The sequence below is a fragment of the Argentina silus genome (assembly GCF_951799395.1).
Source record: "Argentina silus genome assembly, chromosome: 4".
NCBI classification, from domain to species: domain Eukaryota; kingdom Metazoa; phylum Chordata; class Actinopteri; order Argentiniformes; family Argentinidae; genus Argentina; species Argentina silus.
In genome coordinates, this window is record NC_139658.1 from 8679618 (window position 1) to 8694157 (window position 14540).

The following is a 14540-nucleotide window of genomic DNA, read 5'->3' on the forward strand; positions in this document are numbered from 1 at the left end:
ACTGCATGTTTGGCTATAATATTGCATTGAAAAATTGTTGGAAAACAACAACACATGAATAATAATTCAGGTGTTACATGTATTGTTCGAGAAGACAAATACAGAAAACCTATGTTTCCAAAAATACGTCTAGCCAAAACACCCTCATTGTGGCGACGTCATATTTGTGTGCACGATTACGTCGTTAGCTAACGACCACTCGTGACGATCAACACACACTGTCCACCAGCTGTCAGGGAGTATTTATTGTCTGAGGCAGGGGTGCAGTTTACTTCAGGTAAGCAATTAAATAACCGGTGAATGACTGAAGCAACTGATACTTAGTTAACATACGATTTGTGTATTGGGAGTTGGCTAAAGTGAGGCTGTTATGAAGCGTAATGATCGCTGAACTAAACGGAGTTAGACAGCTAACTAGCTAGCTTACCAGTTGTAGCTTGTCTGCATCCCAGCGAACGATAACAGTTAGCTTTGTTGTGGTAGCCAGCCAGCCAGCTAAGTAATTGTGCCAACTGTTTAGTGTATTGTATTAAAGTTGTATTCAATTATTGGTGTATTTAACAAGTAAGCTAACATCATTATTGATGTGCTAAACTTCGTTCAAACACTTGGGAGTGGCAGTAAGCTATCTAGCTAGCTAAGCTATGATGTAGCTCTAAGTTGAACAAAGAAATAGCCACGGTCAGTTGTTTTGATCCCACAGTTGCTGTGTATCAGCAGTTTGCTTGTTTAGCCCAATAATAGGGTTAGGGTTAGTTTAGCCCCGCCTAACACGTTTCAGTTGCATAGATCAAGCACATAATATCCATTATGATCTATTTGCAAGTTTCCCTTGAGAAACTGGGTCCAGTGGCATCTAACACAAGACTAGACCCTAAATCACACAACAGCTGAACCACGCAGAGCTATATTGGGCTGGCTTGGTTGTATACATTCAACATACAGTACTTGAAACAGTGCTGGAAAGGACAATTTGAAAGACAAAATATATCAGAGCCAGCTTGGTTCAGGTCGGCCCTGTAGTGTGTAAAGCCCCTAGCTGACCTGACACAAACCTGGTTGCACCTCAGGAGACATGCTATATCAGTGCCCTTTTCCTTTCCGATGTTTTATTGTAGCATCCCTGTGTCACATAAATGAGTCGTCGTCTTTGTTGTCCTTTTCCACAACTGAAGGCCCCCAGGATGTTACGACTACGTTGTAAGACCAAAAACGGGAGCCACATAATGCAGGGCCTGACACACCAGTCCTGCGTGCAGGAGCTGAAGAGCAAGGTGGAGGAGCTGACCGGCATCCCCTGTGATGTTCAGAAGATAATGGTCGGATACCCTCCCTCCTGCTTGGACTTCCAAAATGGAGACGCTCATCTCAAAGACTACCCAATAAAATCAGGTGTGGTGTACTTACTGTCTTCAGAGACTTATCAGTAATAGCACTCTTAAAGGGGCAATCTGGGATTGGTACATCCATTTTTTAACATTTTAAAATGAATGATATTTATAGCCATTGGGTGTTTAGTGTCTTTGAGAAGTAAATAACATATAAATGCACCTCGTGAGTTTAGTTCAACGGCCTAGGCGTACACAGTTGGCCAACTCTCAGGTCCTATGGGTGTGTCACCCAGTGACTAATGACTTTCTGTGTTGCAGGAGACACTCTCATTGTGGAGGAGGAGAAGAACAAGCCAAAGCCCCAGGCCAACTCTGCAGCTGTGACCAAGGGACCACGTCTCGAGTCTCCCCCGGTCCTGGCGCGGCGCGTCGTTCCGGCCGACAACTCCTGCCTGTTCACCAGTGTGTCCTATGTGGTGGAGGGTGGGGTCTACGACCCGGCCTGCGCCCCCGAGATGCGAGGCCTCATCGCCCAGATCGTGTCGAGCGACCCCACGGCGTACTCGGAGGCGGTGCTGGGGAAGACCAACGAGGATTACTGCGCTTGGATCAAGCGCGAAGACACCTGGGGCGGGGCCATCGAGGTGTCCATCCTGTCCAAGTTCTACCAGTGTGAGATCTGCGTGGTGGACACGCAGACGGTACGCGTGGACCGCTTCGGCGAGGACGCCGGCTACCACAAACGCGTGCTGCTCATCTATGACGGCATCCACTACGACCCGCTACACAAGGAGACCCCGGGGTCGGAGGCACCGCCCCTGACTATCTTCTCCACCACGGACGACGTGATCCTGGCCATGGCGCTAGAGCTGGCCGACGAGGCGCGCAGGAAGCGGCAGTTCACGGACGTCAACCGCTTCGCGCTGCGCTGCATGGTCTGTCAGACGGGCCTGGTGGGACAGAAGGAGGCCCGTGAACACGCCAAGGAGACGGGCCACACCAACTTTGGAGAGGTGTGAGAGGAGAGCACCACTCCTCCTCCTCCTCCTCCCCCTCCTCCACAACCACCCCACCTCCCCAACAAGTCTCTACTGTGTTGTCTGTGTGGTCCTCTACCTCGTCCAGTGACAACTAGGGAGATCCTGCAGCCAGTGCGTTGTTCAATATAACACTTTGTTCAGTATTACTCTCAACTGCTGTCAGTTCATAAGCTACTGCAAAAAGTTCTCACCTCGTTAAAACATTCTTTCCGTTTGTTTTCGGGGACATTTTAAGCTTTATGTTAAGTCTTATCACTACACTCACAACACACTGTGGGTCACTGTCATTTATTGGAGTGTTAGCATGTTGTCAGTTTGTTGACGAATGGGGCAAAATCCTTTCTTGAAACTCAAACAGGTGATGCCTTGCTCTCTCAGCTCTTCACTGTCTAGGCATCATTGTTATGGCAAGGTAGACTCAGTAGTGATACTACCAGCGGTGTTATTTCCCTTTTCCCAACAGCCACAGTGTCATAACTCTCATTTAATTGATCACATCATGAATATTAGGATTGTGGTTTAAGATACTACTTTAAGACACTACTAAGAACTAGTATTTTAAAAACAAGTGAAAAGTTGCAAGTGATAAAATGTAAGCCCGTTCACTTGGTAGAGGAGGTGTTACAGTATTTTTGTTTTGCAGTGGCGACATCTTCCTTTAGGTATTTAAAAACGGAAGCATAGTGTAGATTTTCTCAAGGGTCAACAGAACTAAGCGATAGGAAACAAATGGTGCTGTGAGGAAGTTTATTTTATTCTTTGGTGAGTGGGCTGTCGGTGGCAGTCAAGATATTTTCTGGAGTGAAATAGTAAGACACTTTTACTTTGTTGTGAATGCTTTCATGCCATGGGACTTTGTTGTCATAAGACCATGAAATGACCCACTGTGATTGCTTTCTATTCAGTTACTGTATGTGTCTGTTTTATATGGTGTTATTTTTAAACTGAACAAGTGTGTAATTTGTGGTACTTTGGAAAATCAGGTTACAGAGCATAGACGATGGGATAAGGAAAATGCTACAAATAGAGTGTTTTCCTTCATTCTTAATCTTGGGATTGATAGATAAATAGATAGGTAGGTAGAATGTAAACCAATGCTGTTTGAGCTAAATCTTGTACACTACACTTGTAATATATTTGCAGTTCAGGTACTGTCTACACTGTGTGCTTTGCTTATCAACATTCACTTTGTCGGTGGTGGTTAAGCCTCTCCCATTAACCTGTCAGTTACAAAACCTAAAGGTCTTATTGGACTAATGTGAGGACCATCACGGGATGTCATAGCTGTACCGTACGGTCACTGGTCCACATGTGTGTCCGTTAAATCATGCATGTCAGAAGAAAACTGCCACTCTCTACTACGGTGCGTTCACTAATGAAGCCAAGTCCTCCTCACATCCTTCTCTTGGATGGAGCAGAGGTCATCTTAAAGCTGCTGGACCCTTTAATTCACACAGATGTTCACACTTGAAAAGGGTGGCGGTGGATTTTCTTCAAAGCCTGTGGATTTTTTTCATCTGACCACCAATGCAGTCTAAAGGTCCTTGTCCACACAAAGTCAGATTTTTCAGATGGACATCTTTGGTTTTTAGTATGGACTCTACTGTCCCCATTACAATTCATAAAGTCCTCTAGGTTTGCCATGTTTTTTTGGATTTATGGAAATAAAGGTACTTTACCTACATTTATCAGTGGCATGTCTCACAATGGTAGAACACTAAGGATCAGGCATTGTGTGGTATAGTACAGTATGTTGCCACGTGTTCTTTCTGGGGCTCAACCCTTTTTCAATTTTAAGAAACTTGGTTAATCATGTCCTCCACTTCTCAAAAAGCATGGGAAGAGAATATCTAATTAATAAGTGATTAAAGCTGGTCATCTCGACTACGGTACCAAATCGGTAACGGAATTACCAAAAATCAAATCAGTAACATAATTACCTACAGGAAGCGAGTGGAGGACGTGAGGAATCGAGTTTCTAACAGTTGAGAAAGGGCTTATGTATGTTTGTATGTATGTGATATTGGTCTGGGGGGGGATGGGTCCAGTGGATGGTGTGATTCAAATACAACTAACTTCTCCCACGTTCCGTTACATGGATGTTCAAGGACACTTTCAATGAATGTTGCACACAAAGCACGACAGAGAAACTGGGTTTACTTGATTTTTCCAATGTCGTGTCACATTAAAAGTCATCATTTAGGAGATAGTTTGTGTGCGTTCATGTTTTTGTTTTTTTTAGCCCTCTTAAACATCTTGATCTATTGTCATTCTTGACCGGGTAAACAAGCCACAAGGTGTAGTGAGTATCCTGTATGTAGGTGGCTATCAATGAGCTCTTACTTGAATTCCATCGTATAAACAGGATTACACCCTGGCCAATTCATTGGGGATTAGACCGCAGCGCTATTTTAAGGAACATTTACCCTTCAATAATAGGATTGGAGAATTGGGCCTGACAGTAGTGACATACCTCAACACTCAGGACTATTCCCAGTCACTCAGGACTATTCCCACTCAGGCACTCTCATTTAAAGAAAATAAAGCATTGTTATCATCATTATAATAAAACTATGATAAAAAAAAAAAACATGGTTTCATTCTGACTTGATCAAGACCAGGTTGCCAGACGGTGTTCCGTATTATCTTCTGTAGAATGACATTGAGCGATGAACCTGTAATATTCAATACAGTACATAGTACAGCTTCAAAGAGTTCCCCTACACTCTTATCTCGCTTTATCTGATCTAGACCGATCTATAGTTGCTCCCGACTGAGGTATAGGGTACTGCATTCTGATTGGCTGAGAATGTGCGCCACATGTTCTCCTTTACGTAGGCTATCCAATGAGTATCACCTGTAGCAAGGTGCAGAACTGAACACAAGTATCGTCTGTGAGCTGTGTAGGTGGACAAGCGCTACGCGATTGATGGAATATTGTTGAGCGAGAAGTTGAAAAAAATTGACAGGTAAGTGCCAATTTAACCTGCTGTTAAAATGGCAAGCTTTAGGTAAGCTTGGATGTCAGTTTATTCCACTTGCTCTCGGTGTATTATTGCTCTAGAAGAAAATGTTTTCTTTGAGTGAGATCTGATGACTGATATTATTTACAGTATCTGCATGAAAAGCCTTTTCACAAACCTATTCTAAAAAGCGTAGCCAAGTTTGTTCGGATATGCAGCCTTGATTGTAATGTATGATAGACAGACAGACAAAGAAAGAAAACATCTGATAATACGAACTAATTCCATCAATCATAATTCCTGGAGATGTTGGTGATGATTACAGAATGCACGTTTTCAGTATGTTATAAGATATTGTATCGGATATATGTATATTAGGCTATATTATAAAGTATAGCCTATGTGATATATGTTATAGCCTGTTATGTTGTTGTTGTTGTTGTTGTTTTAAATGACCTGTCCCGTTACCTGTTGACGAGATGAATCATTGACCCCATAAAAAAGCATAAATGAAAGCATAAATGCATGAAAGCATAACTGATTTGAGATAGAACAGTTAATTTGCAACACCCTGATTGCTTATCTTTTTCTAAAGAACGTTTTATTGCAGTGACTTGTTCCTGTGAACCATGCAAAATGTTGCAATGTTGCAGAGTTCCATTGCAAATGAACTCTGTCAGGAATACGATGCTGTTGGTTCAGGTTAACCCACTGATAATCAATTCACCATCTTGCATACAGCTCACAATGAATTCCCAAGAACAGAAAAGCACTGGTTCAAATGCCTTAGTTCAATTATATTTATAATCGCTACTGTACTTATGATTTTACATTTTTATAGTCATATCCTCATAGTCATAACAAAATTGCCCCAGTAAAAAATATAGGCAAATGGGTTGTTATGACTATAAATCGTTACTGTACCTGGGCAAGTACTCCAAAATGCTTACAGTGTTTTTCCAGAATTTATGGAGAACGACACATGCATGTGTGTCTCCATGAGCTTTATTGTGTTGTTAGGTGTGTTCCACTCCCACAGTCCACAAGGACATCCTTGACATTAAGAGCATTATTGCTGAACACTGAGATTCAGTCCTTGAATTGGGTCCAGTCAAACATCTGTGAAAGTAAAAGGCATTCCCTGGATGGGAAGGAGCCCTTTGAACATACCTGTGTTTACATACATGGTCTGTTACAGGTTGACTCGGTAGGAACACTTTGGACGCTTCTCTGGTTAATGAACATGTGTTATCTTGGACAGAAGTCGTTAGATGCAGTAATGATTAACCAGACAGTCTGAGATCAATCAGTCTGAGGAAATGACGTCAGGTTGATATAGCCTACAGTGTACATCCTGTAGAACTGACAATACTGGGGGGGTCATAACCTACAGTCAAGACGAAACCTTACGTGATATGGAGGAGCCTGACAACCAAGGATTCTAGTACCCTGGACCTCTAACACTCATTTAAAGCAGTGTAGGATGTGACTATGCATTTTCCATTGTCCGCTTAAATGGCCCTCGTCCTGATATTTGCATGAGATCAGTCCAGATTGCGTTTATTGTTAAGAGACAATAAATGTTATCATGAACTTCGTCATATTCAAATTCGTCCGCTCAGGAGGAGTGCAGGTTGGGAAGGTGGTGACCTTACGGGAGGATAGGGGACTGAGCTGTAAGTTGCACAGGGAAATGGGAGAGACATCATGACAAAGCGTGAACAGTGAACAGGACTGCTATTGTGTCTCCCCTGACCTACTTAGCAACCCCTCTCAGGTGTTGAACCCATTCCAGACAGACATTTCTTCTCAAATACCCCTCAAACAGGGATTACCTTACAGTCAGTGGAGGCTGGTTAGTGGAGGACGGCCTCATTGCACATGCAAACCGCAGTTTTGTGTTTCATACCATTCCACATTCCATTCCATGCATTACAATGAGCCTGTCCTCCAATTTCTACCTACACCAGCCTCCTTTGCTTACAGAATTCTGTTCTGTCCATCAGAACTGTTGTTCTGTCAATAGAACATTTAGAGATTATTCATCTCTCACATTTGTTTGCCTGTTGTGCTTTCTCACACAAGAAGAAGGTGCAAAGTAAAAGATGTTAAACAATCATCAATACATATAGTACATACATACAATACATCATTCATACTGTATATTGCCAATATGCCAATTCATCTATACTGCAGAAGCTTAATTCAACTATAGCTACATACATTATATTTTTTTACAGTTACTGTACATACAGTACGTATAGAGGACATGTACATGGTTGGATATACAGTTTTATTAAGGACGCTGATAATGAGTGTTGTCTTCCATTCATGATGAAATTGATCCTGTCGAAGAGGCTTACAGAATAGAGTATGATGTAATCTGAGTCACATGTGGAGAGGAGTTAGCTTAGATACCTCCGAGAAATACATGTAGCCATGATACCCTGTATTATTCCCTGCTGCAGCGCTGCTGTCCATTCATAGCTGAGTGATGGCTGATATGAAACAGACGGGGAGGGTTATGTAAGGAGATCTCACCATCATAGGTTTGTGTGTGAGAGAGTGAATGATTGAGAGATACAATAGGGTTGGGATTCTGAAATAGAAGGATCGTTTTCGCTTTATTCATGGCTTTAGAAACTATTCTTTTGCATGTTTCAGTTGAAAATAGTTCTTCTCAATTCTTCTTTTCTGAGGAACAATTTCCTATCAAATGAAGAACAATTTGAAAATGTTTCCATCTTCACACCGTACAATAACAAACATACAACACTAAAATGATGATCAATGATTTTATTCATGCCAATTTCTGCTTCTTTTTGACAGGGGGAGACAGGCCCTACTACTGAGCCAACCTAACGAGACTAAACTCTCTGGATTGAAGAACCCGACCTCCTACAATGCCAAAGAGTGACACGTGGCCGGGGGGCATTGCCATGGAGACAATGACTAGCATGGACAGTGCAGGCAGCTGTGACAGTGTTGTCAGCATGAACTCTGGATGTGTAAGTACATTGGCTAACCCTCACGTCTATCCAGCATGTCAGAGCCCTTATGAGAAAGTGAAATGCGGGCAGCTGTGACCAGATTTCTGGCATGATTATTTTAGTGACGAATGCCTGCGTCCCATATGACGCAAAACAACTGAGAACAAATTTGACTAGTCACACAGTGACTAATTCACATATTCACGAATACACAGTGGGAGTTGTGAGATTTCAAGTGTTTAGAATTTACATTGTGTGTGTGTGTGTGTGTGTGTGTGTGTGTGTGTGTGTGTGTGTGTGTGTGTGTGTGTTGCAGAGTGACGACAGCCTAGAGCACCTGTCCGCTGAGGAGAGGGCATGTCTCATGTTCTTGGAGGAGACCATTGAGTCTCTTGAGACTGAGGATGACAGCGAACTGTCCAATGACGAGTCTGACTGTCTGCCAGCCTCTGGCAACTTGGCCAATAAGATGGCTCACCTATCAGTTTCCATGGGCAACAGCAAACTCAACAGTGAGTGGCCTATTTGGGGAGGGACGAGGGATGAGGAAAATAGTAAGATGTTGTCAGTGTCACTGTTGTTGGACATTCAGTTTATTAAAAGCTGAATACAAATATGTTTTGAAAAATTCATATAGTTAGATAAACCACAATCATCTATTTTAGTAGGGAGGAATGCATGTAATGAGAGTTTTGTTTAGTTTTGTTTGTCTTTCAGATGGATCAAAACATCCCTGTGAGGAGCCTACCCGGGAGGCGGGTAAGGACCGCAGACCTGGTTACCTGGTCCCTACGCCACTGATCCTGGCCAACGGCACCTCCTCCATCCTGCCCAAAGCTAGGCCAGGCTTACCCCCAGATAAGGAGAACTTCCACCCCAAGCCCCGGGTCTCCTCCTCAGACAAGTCATGTCAAGGCCAGCCTTGTGTACCCTCAGAGGTCAACGTGGTGGTGATCCCCCCTCCCCCTCCCACTAAACCTAAAGACCCCCCGGGTCGGGTATCTGAGGGGGCTTTATCCAGAGGCCCTCTGTCCTATGAAGCCCTGGTCCAGCTGAGGAAGAGTGCCTCCATGAAGAAAACCCCTCCCAGCCCCATGGATGAGTACAGAGACTGGAATCAGCAGCCCTCTGTCTCAACCAGACCTGTTCTCCCAAATCATGGTGGTAGCCTGCCTAGAACCCCCTCAGACACTCCGACCCACAGCACACTGCCTCAGGAGCCCAGCAGCAGGCACTCTCCTCCAGTGGTGGTCCCCAAACCCAGAAGAATCCCCACCAACATTTCCCAGAAGATCCAGAAGGGACCAGCATCCCCGATCTCAGTCTCTGCACCCAGTGAGAGGCGACTGTCGGACCCCCAGAGGGTGAGAATGGAGGCCCTGCAGAAGCTGGGGCTCATGAGAGACCAGAGTGAACCAGACGTGAAGCCTGTTGTTGCCCCACCGTTCCCGACCAGATCTCACTCCTCCTGGGATATAACCCAGCACACGAAGAGCCAGACCATCATCAACTCCCAGGGGCCCAGGGAGCCTAGGGGCAGGGCAGTCCAGAGCAGCACCAGCTTCCACCATCACTCCAGGAGCGAGAAGCCCACTCTGCAGCCCACACTGCCCCTCTCGTACCCAATCAGACCAAGCGGGGCTAAGGCTGCCACTCTGGAGCGTTCAGGGGTGGGGCTTGGGAGCTTCGTGTCCAACCAGCATCCCTCCTACCCCCTCTCAGCCACCCTGAGCAGCCAGAGTGATGGATACTGTCCACCCCCACCTGTTCCCATCAGGTCCCCAGAAACTGTGAAAACTGCCCCCCCTGCAGTGCCCCATAAGCCTTCATCTCCCCAGGGCTTCAGTGTGGTGATGGTGCCTGGGATGGGGGAGGATCGGAAACAGGCACTTAGGAAACTGGGGCTTCTGAAAGACTAGGGCAGGAGGAAGGACAACAGTATAAAGGAGAGGAGAGAAGTATGAGGTGAGATGGACCTATTTTTTGGGACAGCTCCACCTTATACAAAATCCCAGTTGAACTCCTGATCTGTATGTTTCCGACCTCCACAGAGAGCGAATGTTTTGAGCACTGAACACACAGACGGCTTGTCCAGGAGAGACTTCTTCTTTCTTGCTTTCCTCTATGCGAAACCTGTAACTGCAGTATACCTCTCAAGGCAGTTGTAAAACCAAATGTAATTTGTACAACACATTGTTTTTTAAGATTTTGCTGTCACTGAAATTGGCACATTGCACTCTTACAGATGAGCACTATGAATGTAATAGTAGAAGTAGTAATAGTACTTTTTCATCTGATTGATTTTGCTTTAGATCACATCTTTGTTGCTGCCTTCAATGTTTCAATGCTTGAGATATTAACCTTTAGGAAACATGTTTTAGGCTGTGCACTGGAAAGATCATTGCACTATAAAGGTTAAAATGACTATGTACTAAACTAGGTTTGGAGTATTTTAGAAAGTCTCTCAGTATATGTCATTGTAGTTTTATCCAGACTTCTGTTCAATCAATATCAATGTGTGAATGATATCATCTTACAGTTTGAAGTTCTTCTTCAGTCCCTGAAATGAAATTATGGGCAAAAGATGTATTGTGAGTATCTTATTCTCATCAGCCTCGGCTCTTGAATGGATTGTCTTTTTCAGACTAAGCTTCCCGCTATTTAATTACATCCATCTTACATCTATGTTTCCTTCAACATTTATTACCCAATTAGGGAATGTGTTTTAAACAAAGAGCCAGCGAGTTCTTTTATACAGTAGAACCTTTATGCCTCTCATCCGGATTTACCTGCTCCCCTCCAGTGCACTTGCTCTCTTACAGAGGGCCTATCAGTCACACTCCTCATCTTACACCCACCACCGCATTCTCGCAATGAGAGAGCGCCGACTCAGCTATCTGTGTTATTGGATTAACTTAAGGCTTCACCTCCACGCGAACCAACCAGTCTTACACTACGCCTACTACACAGACCAATGCTTTCATGTCTGTGCACATTCCTAACATTAAAGAACTCTTTCCTTTCATGAAACAGTCTATAGACAGTTTGGAAGCCCTCCATCTGTTGGTATAGTATGGTAGTAACAACATCGGTGTGTTGCTATGGCACCCCGGGCAGTGTTATCTCTCTGTGAGGTATTATCATAGTGGGGCCGTATCTATGTCTGAGTGGAGTGCTTTGCATACGCTGGTGTCACCTCTCGAAACTGACACGGCCGCCGTCCGTCAAGTAATATCGAACAACGGATGGAAAGAAAAACAGGCCCGTTACCCAAGTGAGAAACATGATACAGAGAGAGAGGGAGAGGAGAGAAACAGTAGAATGATTCGATGATTCAATATCCAGATGAAAAAGACACCCTTGTGATTTTCCATTGTGATTACAAAACATTCTGATATGACTCAGTCTATTCTTTATATTGTTGAGATTCATCATTAACAATGGTATTGAATTTCTAATTAGATCTTTGATACATACTGTACTGTATGTGGTGTTGACAGTTCAGTTCTACAGGGACAGAAGGTCATGCTAGTCCTTTGCTGTAATGGCACTGGCTTTGTGTAGCATTCACAATATGGCCCTTTCTCAATGGTTAGATACTCGATAACTCCTCGCGTCGCGTCTCTGTCCTCCACTCGCTTTCCTACTTAAAACTTGTTGGAGAAGAAGATCTGGGTTCCTCCCCTTAGACATTCTCCTCCAATGCTTTTTGAGAAGGGAGCGAATGGAAGACGGAGGGAGAGGACGCAAAGAATGGAGTTTCTAACCATTGAGAAAGGGCCTGTATCAGAACTTTGCTGACAAGCAAACACGTCTGAGACTCCACTCTAGTGTCTGGGTTTGTTGCTGTGTCACTCATCTGTACTAGAGGCAACTCAAGGTCGCGCCACGCTAGCCCTGTTTCCAGTCAATATGGAGGTGTGTCTCACACGTCATCTAAGAGGCCAGGGAACCAGAGGCCATCCTCTGGGGTCACGTGTGACACGTCAACACCCAGGGTTCAAATGACACATCTACTCTTGGGTGGGGCCCCCCTAACGTAGATCATTTGGACATTTTTAGGAAGGGCATTGAAATATCAATTCTTATGGAGGGGTCCTGATTTGTTTTGGGGGGCTCAAGCCCCTCTGGCCCCCAGTCATTTGACACTACCTGTCAAACCTCTGCTGCCTTGACAACAACACCCTGCCCCCTGTGCACTGAGGTAGCAGACATCCATCCCTCTGATGTGACACAGACTGTCATGTTGGTGTCTCAGATCTAGTTTCCTCCCTGATGTCACAGAATGATGACCTTCTCATGAGCGATACGTTTGGTTTGACACTCACAGCTTAACATGCTGCACACCTCATTCAAGACATCCGCGTTGTAATTCCATTATCGCAAGTGAAGTAGTTCTTCTGTAGTCCTGGACATGCAACTAATGATTCAGCCGACAGGTGCCACTTTAAAAATAGATCTACACAGCTGATACAGAATACAGAAAAATATATTACCGTAACAGTTGCAATACATGAGCAGCAAAACAACAAGAGATAAGTAGTACAGTACATTCAACTGGTTGGACGAGCCATAGTGTTAGGTAACAGTGCAAGCACTATGGAGGAGTGGTGTTAGGTAGCATTACGTTCAGTAACATTCACAAGGTGCTATATAGAAGCAGACATTATATTGCCACACCAGGTGTCCATGTAAAAGTGCTGTTATATTGCTGTTTACCAAACATTCAACGGTCTACTATCAATATGGGTAGGCTCAATGACTGCAGGTAGACTGATACACACACACACTCCCTACCATGGTCAATTGATGTCTCTTCTCTGTGTGTGAATTCTCTTAAGAGTCAAAAAGGGTGGCAGGTATAATGTGGGTAGGGGTCAGGGGTGAGAGGTCACAGCAGAGTGCCCTTCTGACCCAGACCTCCTTAGTTCCCTTCATAGGAGATGTGTGTTTTGCTTTTCTTCCTCTTCACCTTGCCGTTGGACGGGGGGAGGATGCCCAAGGACTCCAGGCGGAAGGGGCGGGGAAGGAGGGACTCTGAGCTGAGGGAGGGGCCGATGAGGGAGAGGCCAATAGTGGAGGCGCTGGAGGTCAGGTGGGGCGTCCCGTTCCCGGAGGGGGCAGCGTGAACCGCTGCAGAGGAGAAGACCATCAGTGGGATAGAAAAGTCATTTAGCAGATGCTTTTATCCACAGCAACTTAGGATAACAATACATTTGTCTATATGCTTAAATGTTTTCATGTCTCCAATAGACTTATCTAAATGAACGCGTTTCTTTCTGTTCACACCAAATGTATCATGTTCATGTTCTTTCTTGTTGCAGAAAGGAACTTCCCCTTTTGAAAGCTTATAGATATTTTGATATTTTAACATAACCTTAGTCAGTTGCGAGTAAACAGAATATTGAGACCAGTGAAAAGGCACTATGGACTGTAAGAGGGTGATGTAGTTTATTTTATAAATATAAGCATCTTTAGCAGGTGTGCACTCCGTCTTGTGGCCTGGGCTGGGCTGGGCTGTGGGGTCAGGGGTCAGGGGTCAGGTCAGGGGAAACGCCTGTTGTTCCTGGTCTTACCCAGTCCCTTCATGGGCTCCCCGCCCAGCAGCTGATTGGCCCTCTTCGACTTGAAGTAGTTAGTGGCGATGTGCTCACTGTCGCTCCGGTTCAACATCTCCTTGTACCTGTCCGCTTCCTCCTGTGCAAAACACAGCCATGAGTGAAGTCCATATGCATATAGGTACGTGTGTATATTTTTCCTATTAGTAGAAGAGATGATTGTGTGGAAAGAGAACATACCAGGTAGGACTCTCCTGTGTCGGCTGCTGAGCTCCTGCGTGCCGAGGGTCTCGGTGCTGACGGAGCCACGGCTGAGAGGGAGAAAAAGAATAGAGGGGACGAGACAGAGGATGAGCATTCCAGACGGAACCAACCAGGCTCACTGGCAACCAGGGTTAGGGGTCAGTTCCATGTCAATTCAGGAAGTAAACTGAAATTCCAATTGCAATTCTAAACTTCCTCTCTGCTTTTCAAATGAGGAAAATTGTTTTGAGTTGAAATTGGAAGTTCATTGAACTGGACCAGAATTGACTTAATTGCAATGAATTGACCCCCCAACCATGCGTGCTACAACAGTGCACATGTACATGCATTTCATCTCAACATAGGGTGTCCCTGAAACGGTAACATTCAGTCTTGCTTCACGGCAGCACATCTT

The 14540-nt window shown here is 44.6% G+C and overlaps 3 protein-coding genes across 4 annotated transcripts in view; 2 read left to right on the forward strand and 1 right to left on the reverse strand.

Moving 5' to 3' along the window:
• The first annotated feature begins 231 nt into the window (after positions 1-231).
• yod1 (YOD1 deubiquitinase) lies at positions 232-4580 on the forward strand. Of its 2 annotated transcripts, XM_083667859.1 has the most exons (3): positions 232-277; positions 1176-1392; positions 1650-4580. In XM_083667859.1, exons 2-3 carry the CDS (start codon positions 1185-1187, stop codon positions 2348-2350), a joined length of 909 nt encoding a protein of 302 aa, XP_083523985.1. In that variant the 5' UTR covers positions 232-277; positions 1176-1184; the 3' UTR covers positions 2351-4580. The 2 variants fall into 2 exon arrangements, with proteins under 2 accessions (XP_083523985.1, XP_083523984.1); XM_083667858.1 differs by lacking the exon at positions 232-277 and having other exon boundaries at positions 861-1392.
• Positions 4581-7771: 3191 nt separating this feature from the next.
• LOC310803231 (specifically androgen-regulated gene protein) lies at positions 7772-10985 on the forward strand. Its single transcript, XM_083667929.1, has 4 exons — positions 7772-7883; positions 8164-8342; positions 8641-8836; positions 9042-10985. The coding sequence occupies exons 2-4, from the start codon at positions 8238-8240 to the stop codon at positions 10241-10243; spliced, it is 1503 nt and encodes a 500-aa protein (XP_083524055.1). The 5' UTR covers positions 7772-7883; positions 8164-8237; the 3' UTR covers positions 10244-10985.
• Positions 10986-12848: 1863 nt separating this feature from the next.
• Positions 12849-14540, reverse strand: part of kif17 (kinesin family member 17) — a gene marked incomplete at its 5' end in the record, with an annotated part of 6735 nt that continues 5043 nt past the window's right edge. The window contains 3 exons of the mRNA XM_083668115.1: positions 12849-13457; positions 13901-14021; positions 14123-14193. Of these exons, the coding sequence (XP_083524241.1) occupies positions 13249-13457; positions 13901-14021; positions 14123-14193 (401 nt within the window). The 3' untranslated portion in view covers positions 12849-13248. The remainder of the gene's footprint in view (positions 13458-13900; positions 14022-14122; positions 14194-14540) is intronic.